Source organism: Hylobates moloch, unplaced genomic scaffold (assembly GCF_009828535.3).
Source record: "Hylobates moloch isolate HMO894 unplaced genomic scaffold, HMol_V3 SCAFFOLD_17, whole genome shotgun sequence".
NCBI lineage: Eukaryota > Metazoa > Chordata > Mammalia > Primates > Hylobatidae > Hylobates > Hylobates moloch.
The window spans coordinates 18,185,292-18,202,304 of record NW_026652292.1 but is presented as its reverse complement, the minus strand read 5'-3'; the positions used below and the strand labels follow the sequence as shown (position 1 = coordinate 18,202,304).

Sequence of the window (17,013 nt, the reverse complement as noted above, 5' to 3'; positions counted from 1 at the left end):
CAGGTAGATATGCAGGACCTATCAAAATTTACACAATCTATAATTCAGCCAATTGACATTGTCACTCACACTCAACTCTGCCAATCTGTTCCCCAAACCTGGAGTAATTTTAAGTTGCATTCATTTTTTTTTAGCCACCTTTTTCTTTGATCTTTTATTTTCTTCCATTTTACTTATTGAGCACTTTAAATACCTATTTGATTGCTTTTATGGTCTGTGACAATTTTTCAGCCCTTGGGATATTTTGCCAAAATTTGATGAGTCTTATACAGTAGGTAATTAATGTGTAGTATATATAACAAATTTGTATTATGTCTAACAAATACAAGAATTATACATATATTTGTAATTGAAAATTAATGGTATAGACAGGAAGGTTTATGTAAAAATGCATGTAGACATATAGGTGTATAGGTTTGTGGATGTGTCCTAAAGATTTTGCATATGTTCTTTGCCTATCAGTATCACATTGCAAAATAGTATCATTTGTATTCAGAGCAAATAGTTAAAAAAAACATGTTTTGTAACACATATAATTTTCTCTTTCCATTAGGTTGAAAATGGTTGCTTGTGTTCAACTACTGTGAAGAGTTGGAATCAGACAACTACAGCTTTGATTTTCCAAGTGGTTCAGAATGTAAATATGATCTGACCTTTCCCTGATGGGCAGTTAAATCATGGACATGCTAAACAATTTACTTTGGACTGTCCTTCCTAAAGATGCTCTGGCTTCTCTCTTGAATGCTCACTAAGCATTTACAGCTGACAAGGAAAGGAAGGAAAACTGTGAACTGGAAAGTTATCTTACAATGAAAGTTACGAGCACATCTTGCATCTGTCCAGTCCTAGTGTGTCTCTGTTTTGTGCAGAGGTGTTATGGAACTGCTCACCACAGCTCCATCAAGGTGATGAGAAACCAAACCAAACACATTGAAGGTGAAACCGAAGTCCACCATCGTCCCAAAAGGGGATGGGTATGGAATCAGTTCTTTGTTTTAGAAGAACATATGGGACCAGATCCTCAGTATGTTGGAAAGGTAAGTTTTTGTTTATTTTGCTGTTTTTTCTATCCTAGAAACTGTGGGGTAAGATGAGCTGATGTTGGAGAAATATTTGAAGAGATAGACAAATGAAGAAAATTATGTTATAGAGTGAATTATGCTATAGAAACTACTACTTATACTAGAGAGCTCAAAATAATAATTGTAAAAAGAAAACATTATTCATCATATTATACCTCTCTAAACATTGGCCCGTACATACAAGACTGCATATTCATAACAAGCGTATTACTTTTTCTGTTCTGTCTTGTAAATTGGAAAGACTTAATGGAACACACAATTAAGTAAGTAATTTTTTCTTTATTACCTTGAAGGTATATTGAAATTCACATGTCACTTATTGGCACACTGATATTTACTGCTATTTTCATATATTGCTCCTGCACATGTGGCTAAAAAGAAGACACGAAAACATCACACATATTTTCTAATATCATAATTAAATATTAGAAAATATCTAATATTCTCTATTAATTTTTAGAGATATACTCTTAAGTTAGCGTTTAAAATCATATGAATATTTTTCCAACCCCAAAGTTAATTTTCATAAAAACATTGAAATCTTTTAATATAGATTAAGTGTGCACTGGATATATGGGCTTTGAAAAAATATCACCATAGAATGAAGTTAACAAAATGATCAGTAATTTCAGGTCAAGTTCCCTTTCTCTCAAAAATGCAGACAAGAAAATTTAATGGCTGATCAAACTGTTCAGGAAATTGTGTGGTCAGTAACATGGGAGAGTTTAAGCATGTGTCATCTAGGCTCTAGGATTGAGAACGAAGTGGGTATTGGAGAGGCCTTCTTCTGATTAATTACTGGTCTTTGGAAGTAGCCACACTTCAGTTTGCTCAGAACCTATGGGAGAAACAGCAAGCACAGCAGTAGAATATCCATGACTGCCGGCTCAGTGGCTTCTATCTCCCGATTGATGATTTATTCTCACTTTAGCACTGTTAGTACTAAAAAAAATAGTATTCCATCTAAGCTGTGGTGCTTCCCTAATGTGTAGGCAGTACTGGATCACAAGCCATCTGTTCCACCCCTTGTCCAACAGGGACTGGGTTACAGCTGCATTTTCTATACAAGGCAGGAGCTGTGGAGTCAGAATATAGAACATAAAAAAAGATCTAAAACAATTGTATCATATTCGAATATGCATATTAAAATGAGACAGAAGAACTGTCTTCATTGTATGCTTTTTTTCCCTACCAAGTATTTCATAAAATAAATTTTTTAAAATGTAATAACATCAAAGCATAATAGATTAGTAGAAATTTGTCTGGGTTATGAACCTCAAAATCCTTTTTTTAAAAAAAAAAATTTACGTTCTGGGATACATGTGCAGAACATGCAGGTTTGTTACATAGGTATACACGTGCCATGGTGGTTTGCTGCACCCATCAACCCGTCATCTACATTAGGTATTTCTCTTAATGCTATTCCTCCCCTAGCCCCTGACCCCAGACAGGCCCTGGTGTGTGTTTTTTCCCACTCTGTGTCCATGCGTTCTCATTGTTCAACCCCACTTATGAGTGAGAACATGTGGTGTTTGGTTTTCTGTTTCTGTGTTAGTTTGCTGCAAATGATGGTTTCCAGCTTCATCCATGTCCTTGCAAAGGACATGAACCCATCCTTTTTTATGGCTGCATAGTATTCCATGGTATAAATGGGTCACATTTTATTTATCCAGTTTATCATTGTGGGCATTTGGGATGGTTCCAAATCTTTGCTATTGTGAACAGTGCTACAATAAACATAGGTGTGCAAGTGTCTTTATAGTAGAATGATTTATAATCCTTTGGGTATATACCCAGTAATGGGATTGCTGGGTCAAATGGTATTTCTGGTTCTAGATCCTTGAGGAATCGCCTTACACCTTATACAAAAATTAACTCAAGATGGATTAAAGACTTAAACGTAAGACCTATAACCATAAAAACCCTGGAAGAAAACCTATGCAATAACATTCAGGATGTAGGCATGGGCAAAGACTTCATGACTAAAACACCAAAAGCAATGGCAATAAAAGCCAAAATTGACAAATGAAATCTAATTAAATTAACGAGCCTCTGCACAGCAAAAGAATCTATCATCAGAGTGAACAGGCAACCTACAGAATGGGAGAAAATGTTTGCCATCTATCCATCTGACAAAGGGTTAATATCCAGAATCTACAAAGAACTTAAACAAATTTGCCAGAAAAAAACAAACACTTCCTTCAAAAAGTAGGTAAAGGATATGAACAGACACTGCTCAAAAGAAGAAATTTATGCAGCCAACAAACACATGAAGAAAAGCACATCATCACTGGACATTAGAGAAATGCAAATAAAAAACACAGTGAAATACCATCTAACGCCAGGTAGAATGGTGGTCATTAAAAAGTTAGGAAACAACAGATGCTGGAGAGGATGTGGAGAAATAGGAACACTTTTCCACTGTTTTTGGGAGTGTAAATTAGTTCAGTCAAAATCCTTTTTCTATATCCTTTCCATCCTTGAAATTAGCACAAGAAAAGAATCATTAAAATTGCCCTTTTTGGAATAAACCAAGAGGAAAACTATTTTATTATTTAAAATATTTTACGATGGATATTTCTTAAAATTTTAATCTAACTAAGAAACAAAAAAAAAACTTTCTGGAAAAGGGAGGGAAATTCAGACAACTTGTTTTTCAGGCTCACCTAGTTTTAGTAAAAGATGAAGCCTCAACAGGAAGATCAGTTCTAAACAATCTTTCTGGAATCGAATGAACATATGGTGCCAATGAACATATGGTTGAGAGCTCCTCACGTATCAGGAGGTGATGGAGGTTTGTGATACTATTCAGGTTTGTGGAGGTTCTGTGAAACTGTTGTCTATTCTGTTGTCTGTAGTATGGATGGACAAATGCACAGGTACAAAAGGTCAAACATGAAAGTGTGTCCTCTTATTCTTCATCTGACCCAGGGACACCTCACTCATAGTCTTTCTACTTTATTCTAATTTGCCTTTATGGGCAATTCTAACTTAATTGTACAGATTTTTTTTCTCCTACACACCCCCTGTAACATAAATGCTTAACTAAAAATTAAAAACTAAAAACTGCAAAGCTCAGCAATTACTATATGCTTAAAATAATTCCCTTCTGTGCCATTATTTTAACTTGCTTAGAAAATTAATTTAACCTCACATTTATAAATACATTCATAGTGAACCAATTATTTTCATAGTACTCTTTTTTATTTCTTCTAAAAAAACAAAAACAAAGAAACAAAGAAACAAACAAAAACGGGATACATGTGCAGAACATGCAGGGTTGTGCCATGGTGGTTTGCTGCACCTATTGACCTGTCTTCTAAGTTCCCTCCCCTCACCCTCACCCCCAACAGGCCCTGGTGTGTGTTTTTTCCCTCTCTGTGTCCATGTGTTCTCAATGTTCAACTCCCACTTGCGAGTGAGAACATGTGGTGTTTGGTTTTCTGTTCCTGTGTTAGTTTGCTGAGGATGATGGCTTTCAGCTTCATCCATGTCCCTGCAAAGGACATGATCTCATTCCTTTTTATGGCTGCATACTCTTCCATGGTGTACATGTACCACATTTTCTTAATTTAGTCTATTATTGATAGGCATTTGGGTTGGTTCCATGTCTTTGCTATTGTAAATAGTGCTGCAATTAACATATATGTGCATGTGTCTTTATAGTAGAATGATTTATAGTCCTTTGGGTATATATCCAGTAATGAGATTGCTGGGTCAACTGGTATTTCTAATTGTAGATCCTTGAGGAATTCCCACACTGTTTTCCACAATGGTTGAACCAATTTATATTCCCATCAACGATGTAAACGTGTTCCTGTTTCTCTAAGGCCTTGCCAGCATCTACTGCAATCAAATTAGAACACAGAATTAAAAAACTCACTCAAAATCATGCAATTTCAATTTCATGCAACCTGCTCCTGAATGACTCCTGGGTAAGTAACGAAATTAAGGCAGAAATCAAGAAGTTATTTGAAACCAATGAGAACCATGAGACAACACACCAGAATCTCTGGGACACAGCTAAAGCAGTGTTAAGAGGGAAATTTATAGCACTAAATGCACATATCAGAAAGCTAGAAAGATCTCAAATCGACCCTCTAACATCACAATTTAAAGAACTAAAGAGGCAAGAACAAACTAATCCAGAAGCTAGCAGAAGACAAGAAATAACTAAGATCAAAGAAGAACTGAAGGAGATAGGGGCATAAAAACCCTCCAAAAAAAAAGCAATGAATCCAGGAGCTGTTTTTTTTTTGAAAAAATTAACAAAATAAATAGACTGTTAGATAGACTAATAAAGAAGAAGAGAGAGAAGAATCAAATGGATATAATAAAAAATGATAAAGGAGATATCACCACTGTCCCCGCAGAAATACAAACTACCATCAGAGAATACTATAAACACCTCCATGCTAGTAAACTAGAAAATCTAAAAGAAATGGATAAATTCCTGGATGTATACACCCTACTAAGACTAAGCCAGGAATAAGTTAAGTCCCTGAATAGACCAAAAACAAGCTCTGAAATTGAGTCAGTAACTAATAGCCTACAAATAATAATAAAAAAAAAAATCCCAAGACCAGATAGATTCACAGCTGAATTCTACCAGAAATATAAAAAGGAGCTGGTACCATTCCTTCTGAAACTATTCCAAGCAATTGAAAAGGAGGGACTCCTCCCTAACTCATTTTATGAAGCCAGCATCATCCTGATACCAAAACCAGGAAGAGACACAACAACAACAACAAAATCTTCAGGCCAATATTCCGATGGACATCAATGAGAAAATCCTCAGTAAAATGCTGACAAACTGAATCCAGCAGCACATCAAAAAACTTACTCACCCAGATCAAGTTAGCTTCATCTCTGGGATGCAAGGCTGGTTCAACATATGCAAATCAATAAATGTAATCCATCACATAAACAGAACCAAAGACAAACACCACATAATTATCTCAATAGATGGAGAAAAGGCCTTTGATAAAATTTAACATCCGTTCATGTTAAAAACTCTCAATAAACTAGGTATTGATGGAACATATATCAAAATAATAAGAGCTATTCATGACAAACCCACATCCAATATCATACAGAATGAGCAAAAGCTGGAAATATTTCCTTTGAAAACTAATACAAGACAATGATGACCTCTCTCACCACTCCTATTCAAAATAGTATTGGAAGTTCTGGCCAGGGCAATCACGCAAGAGAAAGAAATAAAGGGTATTCAAATAGGAAGAGTGGAATTGAAGTTGTCTCTGTTTGCAGATGACGTGATCTTACATTTAGAAAACCCCATCATCTAAGCCCAAAATTTCCTTAAGCTGGTAAGCAACTTCAGCAAACTCTCAGGATACAAAATCAATGTGCAAAAATCACAAGCATTCCTTTACACCAACAATAGGCAAGGAGAGAGCCATGAATGAACTCCCATTCACGATTGCTACAAAGGGAATAAAATACCTAGGAATACAGCTAACAAGGCATGTGAAGGACCTCCTCAAGGAGAACTACAAACCACTGCTCAAGAAAATAAGAGAGGACACAAACAAATGAAAAAACATTCCATCCTCATGGATAGGAAGAATCAATATCATGAAAATCGCCATATTGCGCAAAGTAATTTATAGATTCAATGCTATTCCCATCAAACTACCATTGACATTCTTCACAAAATTAGAAAAAAACTATTTTAAATTGCATATGGAATCAAAGAAGACCCTGTATAGCCAAGAGAATCCTAAGCAAAAAGAACAAAGCTAGAGGCATCACATTACCTGACTTCAAAGTATACTACAAGCCTACAGTAACCAAAACAGCAGGGTGCTGGTACCAAAATATATAGAGCAATGGAGCAGAACAGAGACCTCAGAAATAACACCACACATCTGCAACCATCTGATCTTCCACAAACCTGACAAAAACAAGCAATAGTGAAAAGATCTCCTATTCAGTAAATGATGCTGGGAAAACTGGCCAGACATATGCAGGAAACTGAAACCGGACCCCTTCCTTACACCTTATACAAACATTAACTCAAGATGGACTAAAGACTTAAATATAAAACCCTAAACCATAAAAACCTTAGAAGAAAACCTAAGCAATACCATACAGGACATAGGCATGTGTTAAGACTTCATGACAAAAACGCCAAAAGAAATTTCATAGCACTCTTGTATAAAAAATAGAATTATTGTGATTACTGTGAACATGAGAAGGGATAACTCCAAAAAGCTGAAAAGTATCTTTTCTATTCCTCCCTGTCACAGAAATGCCAGCAAACATTTTGTCAACAGACATAAAATAATACTCATAAAATGCAGTTCTGGTATTAAAAGAATGTTTTTTAATTGATGAATTAGGTAAGATTGTTCCAAATTATCTTTGAACTTGATTGAAATTTTTGTATCTATAGTTATATATTTTACATTATAAAATAATATTAAGTAGACTTGAAAAAATTTCTACCTTTATTTTAGATTCAAAGGGCACATGTGCATTTTTGTTACATGTGTATATTGTGTGATGCTGAGGTTTGGGGTGTGATCAAACCCATTACCCAGGTAGTAAGCACAGTAATCAATAGGGAGTTTTTCAACCCTTCCTCGCCTTTCTACTTCACCCCCTCTTGTAGTCCTCTGTCTAATGTTTGTATCTTTATATCCATGAATACCTTGTGTTCGGCTTCCACTTACAAGTCAGAATACATATTTGAATTTCTGTTTCTGTGTTAGCTCACTTGGGATAATGGCTTCCAGTTGTATCCACATTGCTGCAAAGGACATGATTTTGTTCTTTTTTATGGCTGTGTAGTATTTCATGATGCATATTTATCACATTTTCTTTATTTAATCCACCATTGAGGGACACCTAAGTTGTTGAATCCGTATCTTTGCTACTGTGAATAGTGCTGCAATGAACATACGGGTGTATTTGTCTTTTTGTTAGAACAATTTATTTTGGGGGAGGGGGTATATATCCATTAGTGGGTTGGATAGTTGGAACAGTAGTTCTATTTCTAGTTCTTTGAGAAATCTCTAACCTGCTTTCCATGGTGGATGAACTAATTTACATTCCCACCAAGAGTGTATGTGTTCCCTTTTCTCCACAGTCCTGCTAGCATCTATTATTTTTTAACTTTTTAATGATAGCCATTCTGACTAGTGTGAGATGGTATCTTATTGTGGTTTTGATTTGCATTTCTCTGATAATTAGTGGTGATAAATATTTTTAACATGCTTGTTGGCTATTTATATGTCTTCTTTTGAGAAGTGTCTGTTTATGTCCCATTTTTAATGGGATTGTTTTTGGTTTTTCTTTTATGTTCCTTACAGACTCTAGATATTATACTTTTGTGGGATGCAGTTTGCAAAAATTTTCTTCCATTCTATAGTTTGTCTCTTTACTCTGTTGATAGTTTCTTTTGTTTTGCAGAAGCTCTTTATTATGACCAGATGTTACTTGCCAATTTTTGTTTTGTTTTGTGATTGCTTTTCAGTACTTAGCCATAAATCATTTGCCAAGGCTTATGTCAAGAAAGACATGTCTATGGTTTTCTTCTAGGATTTGTGTAGTTTGAAGTCTTGCATTTAATTCTTTACTTCATCTTGAGGTAGTTTTCATATATGAGAAGAGATAGGGGTTCAATTTTCTTCTTGTGCATGTAGATTGCAAAGTATCCCAGCACCATTTATTAAATAGGGAATCCTTTCCCCATCGATTGTTTTTGTTGACTTTGTCAAAGATCAGGTGGTTATGAGTGTGTGGCTCTATTTTTGTGTTTTGCATTCTGTTCCATTAGCCTATGTTTCTGTTGTTGTACCATTACCATGCTGTTTTAGTTACTGTAGCTTTGTAGTATAGCATAGAATGAAGTTGAGTAATGTGATGCCTTGGGTGTTGCTCTTTTTGCTAAGAATTGCTTTGGCTATTTGGGCCTTTTTTGTTATTGTTGTTCCACATACATTGTCTAGTAGTTTTTTTCTAATTCTGTGAAAAATAACATTGGTGACTTTAAACAATTTATGTTAAATCTGTAGCTTGCTTGGGAGTAGTATGGCCACTTTAATGATAATAATTCTTTAAATCCATGAACATGAAATGTTTTCCCATTTATTTTGCATCATATCTGATTTCCTTCAGCAGTGTTTTGTAGTTACCCTTGTAGAGGTCATTCACTCATTCATTAGATGTTTCTCTGTGCTTTTCATTATTTTTATTGCAGCCATTGCAAATGGGATTATTTTGTTGTTTTGATTTTCAGCTTGAACATTATTGGTATCCAGAAATACTACTGCCTTTTGTACACTGATTGTGTATCTCAAAACTTAACTGAAGCCATTCATCAATGGTAGGCACTTTTTGGTATAATCTTTAGATTTTCTTGGTATACAATCATATGATTATTGAAGAGAGATGGTTTGACTTCTTTTCCTACTTGGATGCCTTTTATTTCTTTCTCTTGGCTGATTTTTCTGCTAGGAATTATAATACTATATTGAATAGCAGTGGTGAGAGTGGGTAGCCCTGTCTTGTTCCAGGTCAAAAGCTTACTGAACACCTTTTGTCTGTTCAGTAAGACATTGGCTATGGGTTTGTCATAGCCGACTCTTTATTATTTTGAGGTGTATTCCCTGAAGACTTAGTTTCATGAGTGTTTTTATCATGAGAGATTTTGGATTTTATCAAAAGCTTGTCTTGTGTCTATTGAAATAATCGTATCTCTTTTGCTTTGAATTCTATTCATGTACTGAATCATATTTATGGATTTGTGTATGTTGAACCAATCTTGCATCTTAGGAATAAAGCTTACTTGAGTGTGGTGAGTTAACTTTTTGATGTGGGGCTGGATGTAGTTTACTAGTATTTTGTAAAGGATTTTTGCATGTAGGTTCATCAGGGCTTTGGCCTGTAGTTTTTTTTTTTCATTATTTCTTTGCCGTATGTTCATATCTGGATAATGCTGGCATAGTAAAATGAGCTAGCAAGAAGTGTCTCCTCTTTGATCTTTTGGGATAATTTTTGTAAAATTGGTAGCTCAAAGCTCTTTATACATCTACTAGAATTTGGCTGTGAATCCATCTGGCCCACGACTGTTTTTGGTTGATCGGTTTTTAATTACTGACTCAATTTTGGGACTTATTATTGGTCTGTTTGGGATTAAAATTTCTTGGGAGGTTGTATTTCCAAGAATTTATCATTTTCCCATTGATTTTCTATTTTATTTCCATAAAGCTGTTCATAATAGTCTCTGAGGATCTTTAGCATTTCTGTGGGATCAGTTGTAATGTCACCTTTGCCATCTCTACTTGTGCTTCTTTGGATCATCTCTCCTTTTTTCTTTCTTAATCTAGCTAGTGATCTATCAATTTTGTTTATCCTTTCAAAGAAGTAACATTTGGATTTGTTGATTCTTTGTATAGATTTTGGTTCTTAATTTCATTCAGTCCTGCTCTGATTTTATTTTTTATTTTTAATTTTTATTTTAGGTTTGTTATATAGGTAAATTGTGTGTCACATGGCTTTAGTGTACAGATTATTTCATTACCCAGGTAATAAGCATAGTACCTGATAGGTACTTTTTCAATCCTCATCCTCCTTTCACCCTTCACTCTCACAAAGACTCCAGTATCTGTTGTTCCCTTCTTTGTGTTTATATGTACTCAAAGTTTAGCTACCACTTATAAATGAAAACATGCAGTATTTGGTTTTCTCTTCCTGCATTAGTTTGTGTCAGGTTATGACCTCCACCTCTATCCATGTTCCTTAAAAGGACGTGATCTCCTACATTTTCAAGGCTGTGTAGTATTCCATGGTGTATATATGCCACATTGTCTTTATCCAGGCTACTGTTAATGGGCATTTAGATTGATTTCATAACTTTGCTATTGTTAACGGTGCAGTGATAAACATATGCATATATGTGTGTTTATGGTAGGATGATTTATATTCCCTTGGGCATATACCCAATACTTGGATTGCTGGGTGAAATGGTACCTCTGCTTTAAGTTTTTAGAAAAATTGCCACACTGATTTCCACAATGACTAAACTTATTTACATTCCCATAAGCAGTGTATAAGTTCTCCCTTTACTTCATGACCTTGTCATCATTTTTTATTTCTTGACTTTAGTAATAGCTATTCTGACTGTAGTAAGATGGTATCAAATTGTGGTTTTAATTGGCATTTATCTAACGATTAGTGATGTTGTGTGTTTTTTCATATGCTTGTTGGCTGGGTGTATGTCTTCTTTTGAAAAATGTCTATGTCTTTTGCCCACTTTTTAATGGAGTTCTTTGATGTTTTTTCTTTCTAATTTGTTTAGTTTTCATATAGATTCTGGATATTAAACCTTTGTGTGATGCATAGTTTCAAAATATTTTCTCCCATTGCATAAGTTGTCTGTTAACTCTGTTGATAGTTTCTTTTGCTGTGCTGAAGCACTTTAGTTTAACTAGGTCCCATTTGTCATTTTTTGTTTAGTTGCAATTGCTTTTGGCAGCTTCATCATAAAATCTTTGCTGGGACCTATATCCAGAATGATATTCCTTAGGTCATCTTCCAGGGTTTTTATAGCTTTAGATTTTATATTCAAATCCTTAATTCATCTTAAGTTCATTGTTGTAAATGATGTAAGGAAGGAGTCTAACTTCAACCTTCTTCATATGGCTATACCATTATCCTAGCACTATTTATTGAATAGTCAGCCTTTTCCCCATTGCTTGTTTTTTGTCAACTTTGTCAAAGGTCAGATGGTGGTAGGTATGTGGCTTTATTTCTGGCCTCTCTATTCTGTTGCGTTGATCTTTTTGTCCATTTTTTTGTACTTGTACCATGTTGTTTTGGTTACTATAGCCTTGTAGTATAGTTTGAAGTTGAGTGACATGATGCCTGCATCAAGCTATTCAAGCTCTTTTTTGGTTTCATATGAATTTTCAGATAGTTTTTGCAAATTCTGTGAAGAATGAAATTGACAGTTTGATAGCAATAGCATTGAATCTGTAAACTGCTTTGGGCAGTATGGCCATTTTAACAATATTAAGTATTCCTATCCATGAGCATGGAATATTTTTCCATTTGTTTATGTCATCTCTGATTTCTTTGAATATTGTTTTGAAATTCTCATTGCCAATACCTTTCACCTCCCTGATTAGGTGTATTCCTATAAAATTTATTATTTTTGTGACTATTTTGAATGAAATTGCATTATTGTTTTGGCTCTTAGCTTAGACATTGTTCTTGTATATAAGTGCCACTGATTTTTGTACAATGATTTTTCATCCTGAGATTTTGCTTAAGTTTTTATCAGACGTAGGAGCTTGTAGGCAAAGACTATAGAGTTTTCTAGGTATAGGATTATATCGTTTGCAAAGAGAAATAGTTTGACGTCCTCTCTTTCTATTTGGATGGTTTTTATTTATTTCTCTTGCCCGAATGCTCTGGCTAGGACTTCCAGTACTATATTGAACAGCAGTGGTGTGAGTGGTCATCTTTGTTTTGGTCTGTTTCTGAAGGGGAATACTTCCAGCTTTTGCTCATTCAGTATGTTGATCACTATGGGTTTTTCATAGATGGCTCCTGTTATTTACTTATTAATTAATTATTTTTTTTTTGAGAGGGAGTCTTACTGTGTCACCTAGGCTAGAATGCAGTGGCATGATCTCTACTCACTGCAAATTCCATCTCCTGGGTTCAAGTGATTCTTCTGTCTCAGCCTGCTGAGTAGCTGGGATTACAGGCACATGCCACCACACCCAGCTAATTTTTGTATTTTTAGTAGAGACAGGGTTTCACCATGTTGGCCAGGCTGGTCTCGAACTCCTGACCTTAAGTGATCCTCCCGCCTTGGCCTCCCAAAGGACTGGGGTTACAGGCATGAGCCACAGCACCCAGCTGGCTCCTGTTATTTTGAAGTAAGTTCCTTCAGTGCCTAGTTTGTTGAGGTTTCTTTAACATGAAGGATGTTGTATTTTACCAGAAACCTCTTCTGCATCTATCGAGATGATCATTTGGTTTTGTATTTACTTCTGTTTCTGTGATGAATCACACTTATTGATTTGCAATGTTGAACCAATTTTGCATCCCAGCCATAAAGCCTACTTGATCATGGTGGAATAGCTTCTTGATGTGCTGCTGGATTTGGTTTGCTAGTATTTTTTGAATATAAAAAGTTTCTGAATATAAATTTATCAAGAATATTGGCCTGCAGTGTTGTTGTTGTTGTGTATCTGACAGATTTTTGTATCAGGATGATGCTGGCCTCATAGACTGAGTTAGGGAGAAGTCCATCCTCCTCAGTTTTTTTCAAATAGTTTCTATAGGAATGGTACGAACTCTTCCTTATACATCTTTTCAGTTGTGAGTCTGTGTGGTCATGGAGTTTTTCTGGTTGGTAAGACTCTTATTACTGATTCAATTTCAGATTCCATTATTATTGTATTCAGGGATTCAGTTTCTTTCTGGTTCAAATTTAGGAGGTTGTATATTTCCAGGAATTTATTCATTTCTTTTAGGTTGTCTAGTTTGTGTGCATGGAGGTGTTCATAGTAGTTTCTGAGGGTTTTTTGTATTTCTGTGGGGTCATTGGGAATGTACCCTTTGTAATTTCTAATTGTGTTTATATGGATCTTTTCTCTTTTTTACTTTATTAGTCTAGCTAGAAGTCTATCAATGTAATTTATTCTTCCAAAGAACCAACTTCTGGATATGCTGATGTTTTGTATGGTGTGTCACATATCAGCTTCCTTCAGTTCAGCTCTGTTTTGGGTTATTTCTTATCTTCTGCAAGCTTTGTAGTTGGTTTGCTCTTATTTCTGTGTCAGATTCTTAATTTGATATCTTTCTAACGTTTTGAAGTGGGCACTTAGTACTATAAACTTCTCTCTTAATACTGCTTTAGATGTATCCCAGATATTCTAGTATGGTGTATCTTTTTTCTCATGAACATCAAACAATTTCTTGATTCTGACTTAATTTCATTGTTTACTCAAAAGTCATTCAGGAATAGCCTGTTTACTTTCCACATCTTTGTATGATTTTGAGCAATTTTCTTAGTATTGATTTCTATTTTTATTGTGCAATGATCCAAGACTGTGTTTGGTATGATTTCAGCATTCTTGAATTTGCTTAGGGTTGTTTTATTTTTTATTGTGTGGGCGATTTTACAGTTTGTGTCATTTGTAGATGAGAAGAATTTACAATCTGTTTTTCAGGGGGGTGGAGAGTTCTGTAGATATTTGTTAAACTCATTTGGTCAAATGTCAAGTTTGGGTCCCAAGTATTTTAACCGTTTTTTTGGGTTTTTTTTTTGCCTTGATAACTTGTCTGATATTGTCAGTGTGGTGCTGAAGTCTCCTACTATTACTGTGGTATTATCTAATTCTCTTTGTAAATTTTTAAGAACTTTATGAACTTGGGACCTCCTGGGTTGGTGTATTTATATTTAAGATAGTTAAGTCTGCTTGTTGAACTGAACCCTTTCCAATCACCTAATGCTTTTTCTTTTTGCCTTTTTTGTTCATTGGTTTAAAGTCTGTTTTGTCTGAAATTAGAATAACAACCCTCACTTTTTTTTCTGTTTGCCATTTTCTTGGTAGATTTTTCTCCATCCCTTTACTTTCAGCCTATGGGTATCATTGCATGTGAGAAGGGTCACTTCTTGACTGCATGGAGTTGAGTCTGTTTCTTCATCCCACTTACCACTCTGTGCCTTTTAACTAGGGCATTCAGCCCATTTACATTCGAGGTTAATATCGATATGTGCAGGTTTCATCCTGTCATTTTGTTGTTAGCTGGTTATTATGCAGATTTGATTGTGTAGTTGCTTTATAGTGTCAGTGATCTACGCACTTAGTGTGGTTTTGTTCTGGCTGGTAATGGTATTTCCCTTCCATCCATGGCATTCCCATAAGGACCTCCTGTAAGGCAAGTCTGGTGGTAATAAATTCTCTAAGCATTTGCTTGTCTGAAAAGAGCCTTATTTCTCTTTTGCTTATGAAGCTTAGATTGGCTGGATATGAAATTCTTGGTTGTAATTTCTTTTCTTTAAGAATGCTAAATATAGTCACCCAGTCACTTCTGGCCTGTAGGATTTCTGCTGAAAGGTTCACTGTTAGCCTGATGAGTTTCCCTTTGTAGGTGACCTGCCTCTTCTTTCTGGTTGCCTTTAACATTTTTTCTTTCATTTCAAACTTGGAGAATCTGATGACTGTGTCTTAGGGAATGGTCATCTTTATAGTACCACACAGGGATTCTCTGCCTTTCTTGGATTTGAGTGTTGGGCTCCTTAGCAAGGTTGGGGAAGTTTCTGTGGATAATATCTTCAAATCTGTTTTCCAAGTTGCTTGATTTCTCTTCCCCTCTTTCAGCAAGCCACTGAGTCATAGATTTGGTCTCTTTACATAATCTCATATTTCTTGGAGGTTTTGTTCATTTTTCTTATATTGCTTTTTCTTTTTTTTCATGCCTGTTACTTCAGAGAACCAGTCTTTGAGCTCTGAGATTATTTCCTCAGCTTGGCCAATTTTGCTGTTAATACTTGGGATTGTATTATGAGATTCTTGGAGTTTTTCAGCTCTGTTAGTTCCATTTGGTTCTTTCTTAAAATGGCCATTTCATCTTTTATCTCCAGTATCATTTTATTATATTCCTTTGATTCCTTGGAGTGGGTTTCAACTTTCTCCTGAACATTGATGATCTTCATTCCTCCTATCCATGTTCTAAATTGCATTTCTGACATTTCAGCTATTTCCTCCTGGTTAAGAACTCTTGCCGAAAACTACCATGGTCATTTGAAGCAAGAAGACACTCTGGCTTTTTGAGTTGCTAGAGTTCTTGTGCTAGTTTTTTTCTCATCTGTGTTGGCTATTGTTCTTTCAATCTTTGAAGTTGCTGTTCTTTGGATAAATTTTGTTTGCTTTTATCTTCTTTGATGCCCTTGAGAGTTTGATTATTGTATAAGGTGGGTTCTATTGACAAACTCTGAATCTAGTTTGCCCCTGGGTCTTGAACGTACTCCTTCCAATTACTGTCTCTGTGTCCATCTTTCTTTTGTTAGGTGTTCTGGTCTATGCAGCTCTCGCAGACAGGGGCAACAGTTGGCAGACAGGCTGTATCCTTGCGGTGTCAGCCCTAATCTGCTGTCCAGTGCTTCCCAGGGGAACATGGGGTTGCATCTGCCTGCAGGGTTCAGGCAGAAGTGGGACTACTGGGCTGGAAGCTCTAGTGGGTGTAGCCCATCTAGCTTTGAGAGGCAGGAACGGGTAGAATTACCCATCCTGCTGTCTGTGTGTTTTTGAGGCAACAGGAGGCTGTGTCCCTTGGCAAATACAAGCAGAAAGAAGACCAGTGTGCTGAAAGCTGTAGCTGGCATTGCTTGCCTGGCTCCAAGAGGCAAGGGTGGGTTGAGTCACCCACCCTGCCATCTGGATGCTTCCTGGGACAACAGGAGCCTGTGCCCAGTTGCTGAGTTTACACAGAAGTGGGAATGCTGGACTGGAAACTCTAGCAAGCACTGTCTACCTGGCTACCAGTGGCAGGGGTGGGTGAGGTCACCTGCCCTGCTATCTGGGTGCTTCCTGGGACAACCAGAAGCTGTGCATTCTAGCTGAGTTCACAAAAAAGTAAAACCACTGGGTCAAAAGGTCTAGCAGGTGCTTCCCACCTGGTTACCAGTGCCAGGGATGGGTGTAATTATCTGCCTTGCTGTCCAGGTGCTTTCTGGGACAATAGAAGGTTGCACCCACTGTACCCACTGGTTGAATCCATATAGATGCAAGGACCACTGGGCCAGAAGCTCTAGCAAGTGTTGCCCACCCAGCTACCAGTTGCAGGGTTGGATGGGGTCACCCACTCTGTCATCTGGGTGTTTTCTAAGACAACAGAAGGTTGTGTCCTTTGGCTGAGTTCACACAGAAGTGGGACTGCTGGG

At 36.2% G+C, this 17,013-nt stretch overlaps 1 protein-coding gene across 3 annotated transcripts in view; it reads left to right on the top strand.

The window, feature by feature from the left end:
• The first annotated feature begins 748 nt into the window (after nt 1-748).
• Nucleotides 749-17,013, top strand: part of CDH18 (cadherin 18) — a 356,371-nt gene continuing 340,106 nt past the window's right edge. For all 3 annotated transcript variants that reach the window (XM_032136147.2, XM_032136153.2, XM_032136152.2), the window contains exon 1: nt 749-1,037. In XM_032136147.2, the coding sequence (XP_031992038.1) occupies nt 810-1,037 (228 nt within the window). In that variant the 5' untranslated portion in view covers nt 749-809. The remainder of the gene's footprint in view (nt 1,038-17,013) is intronic.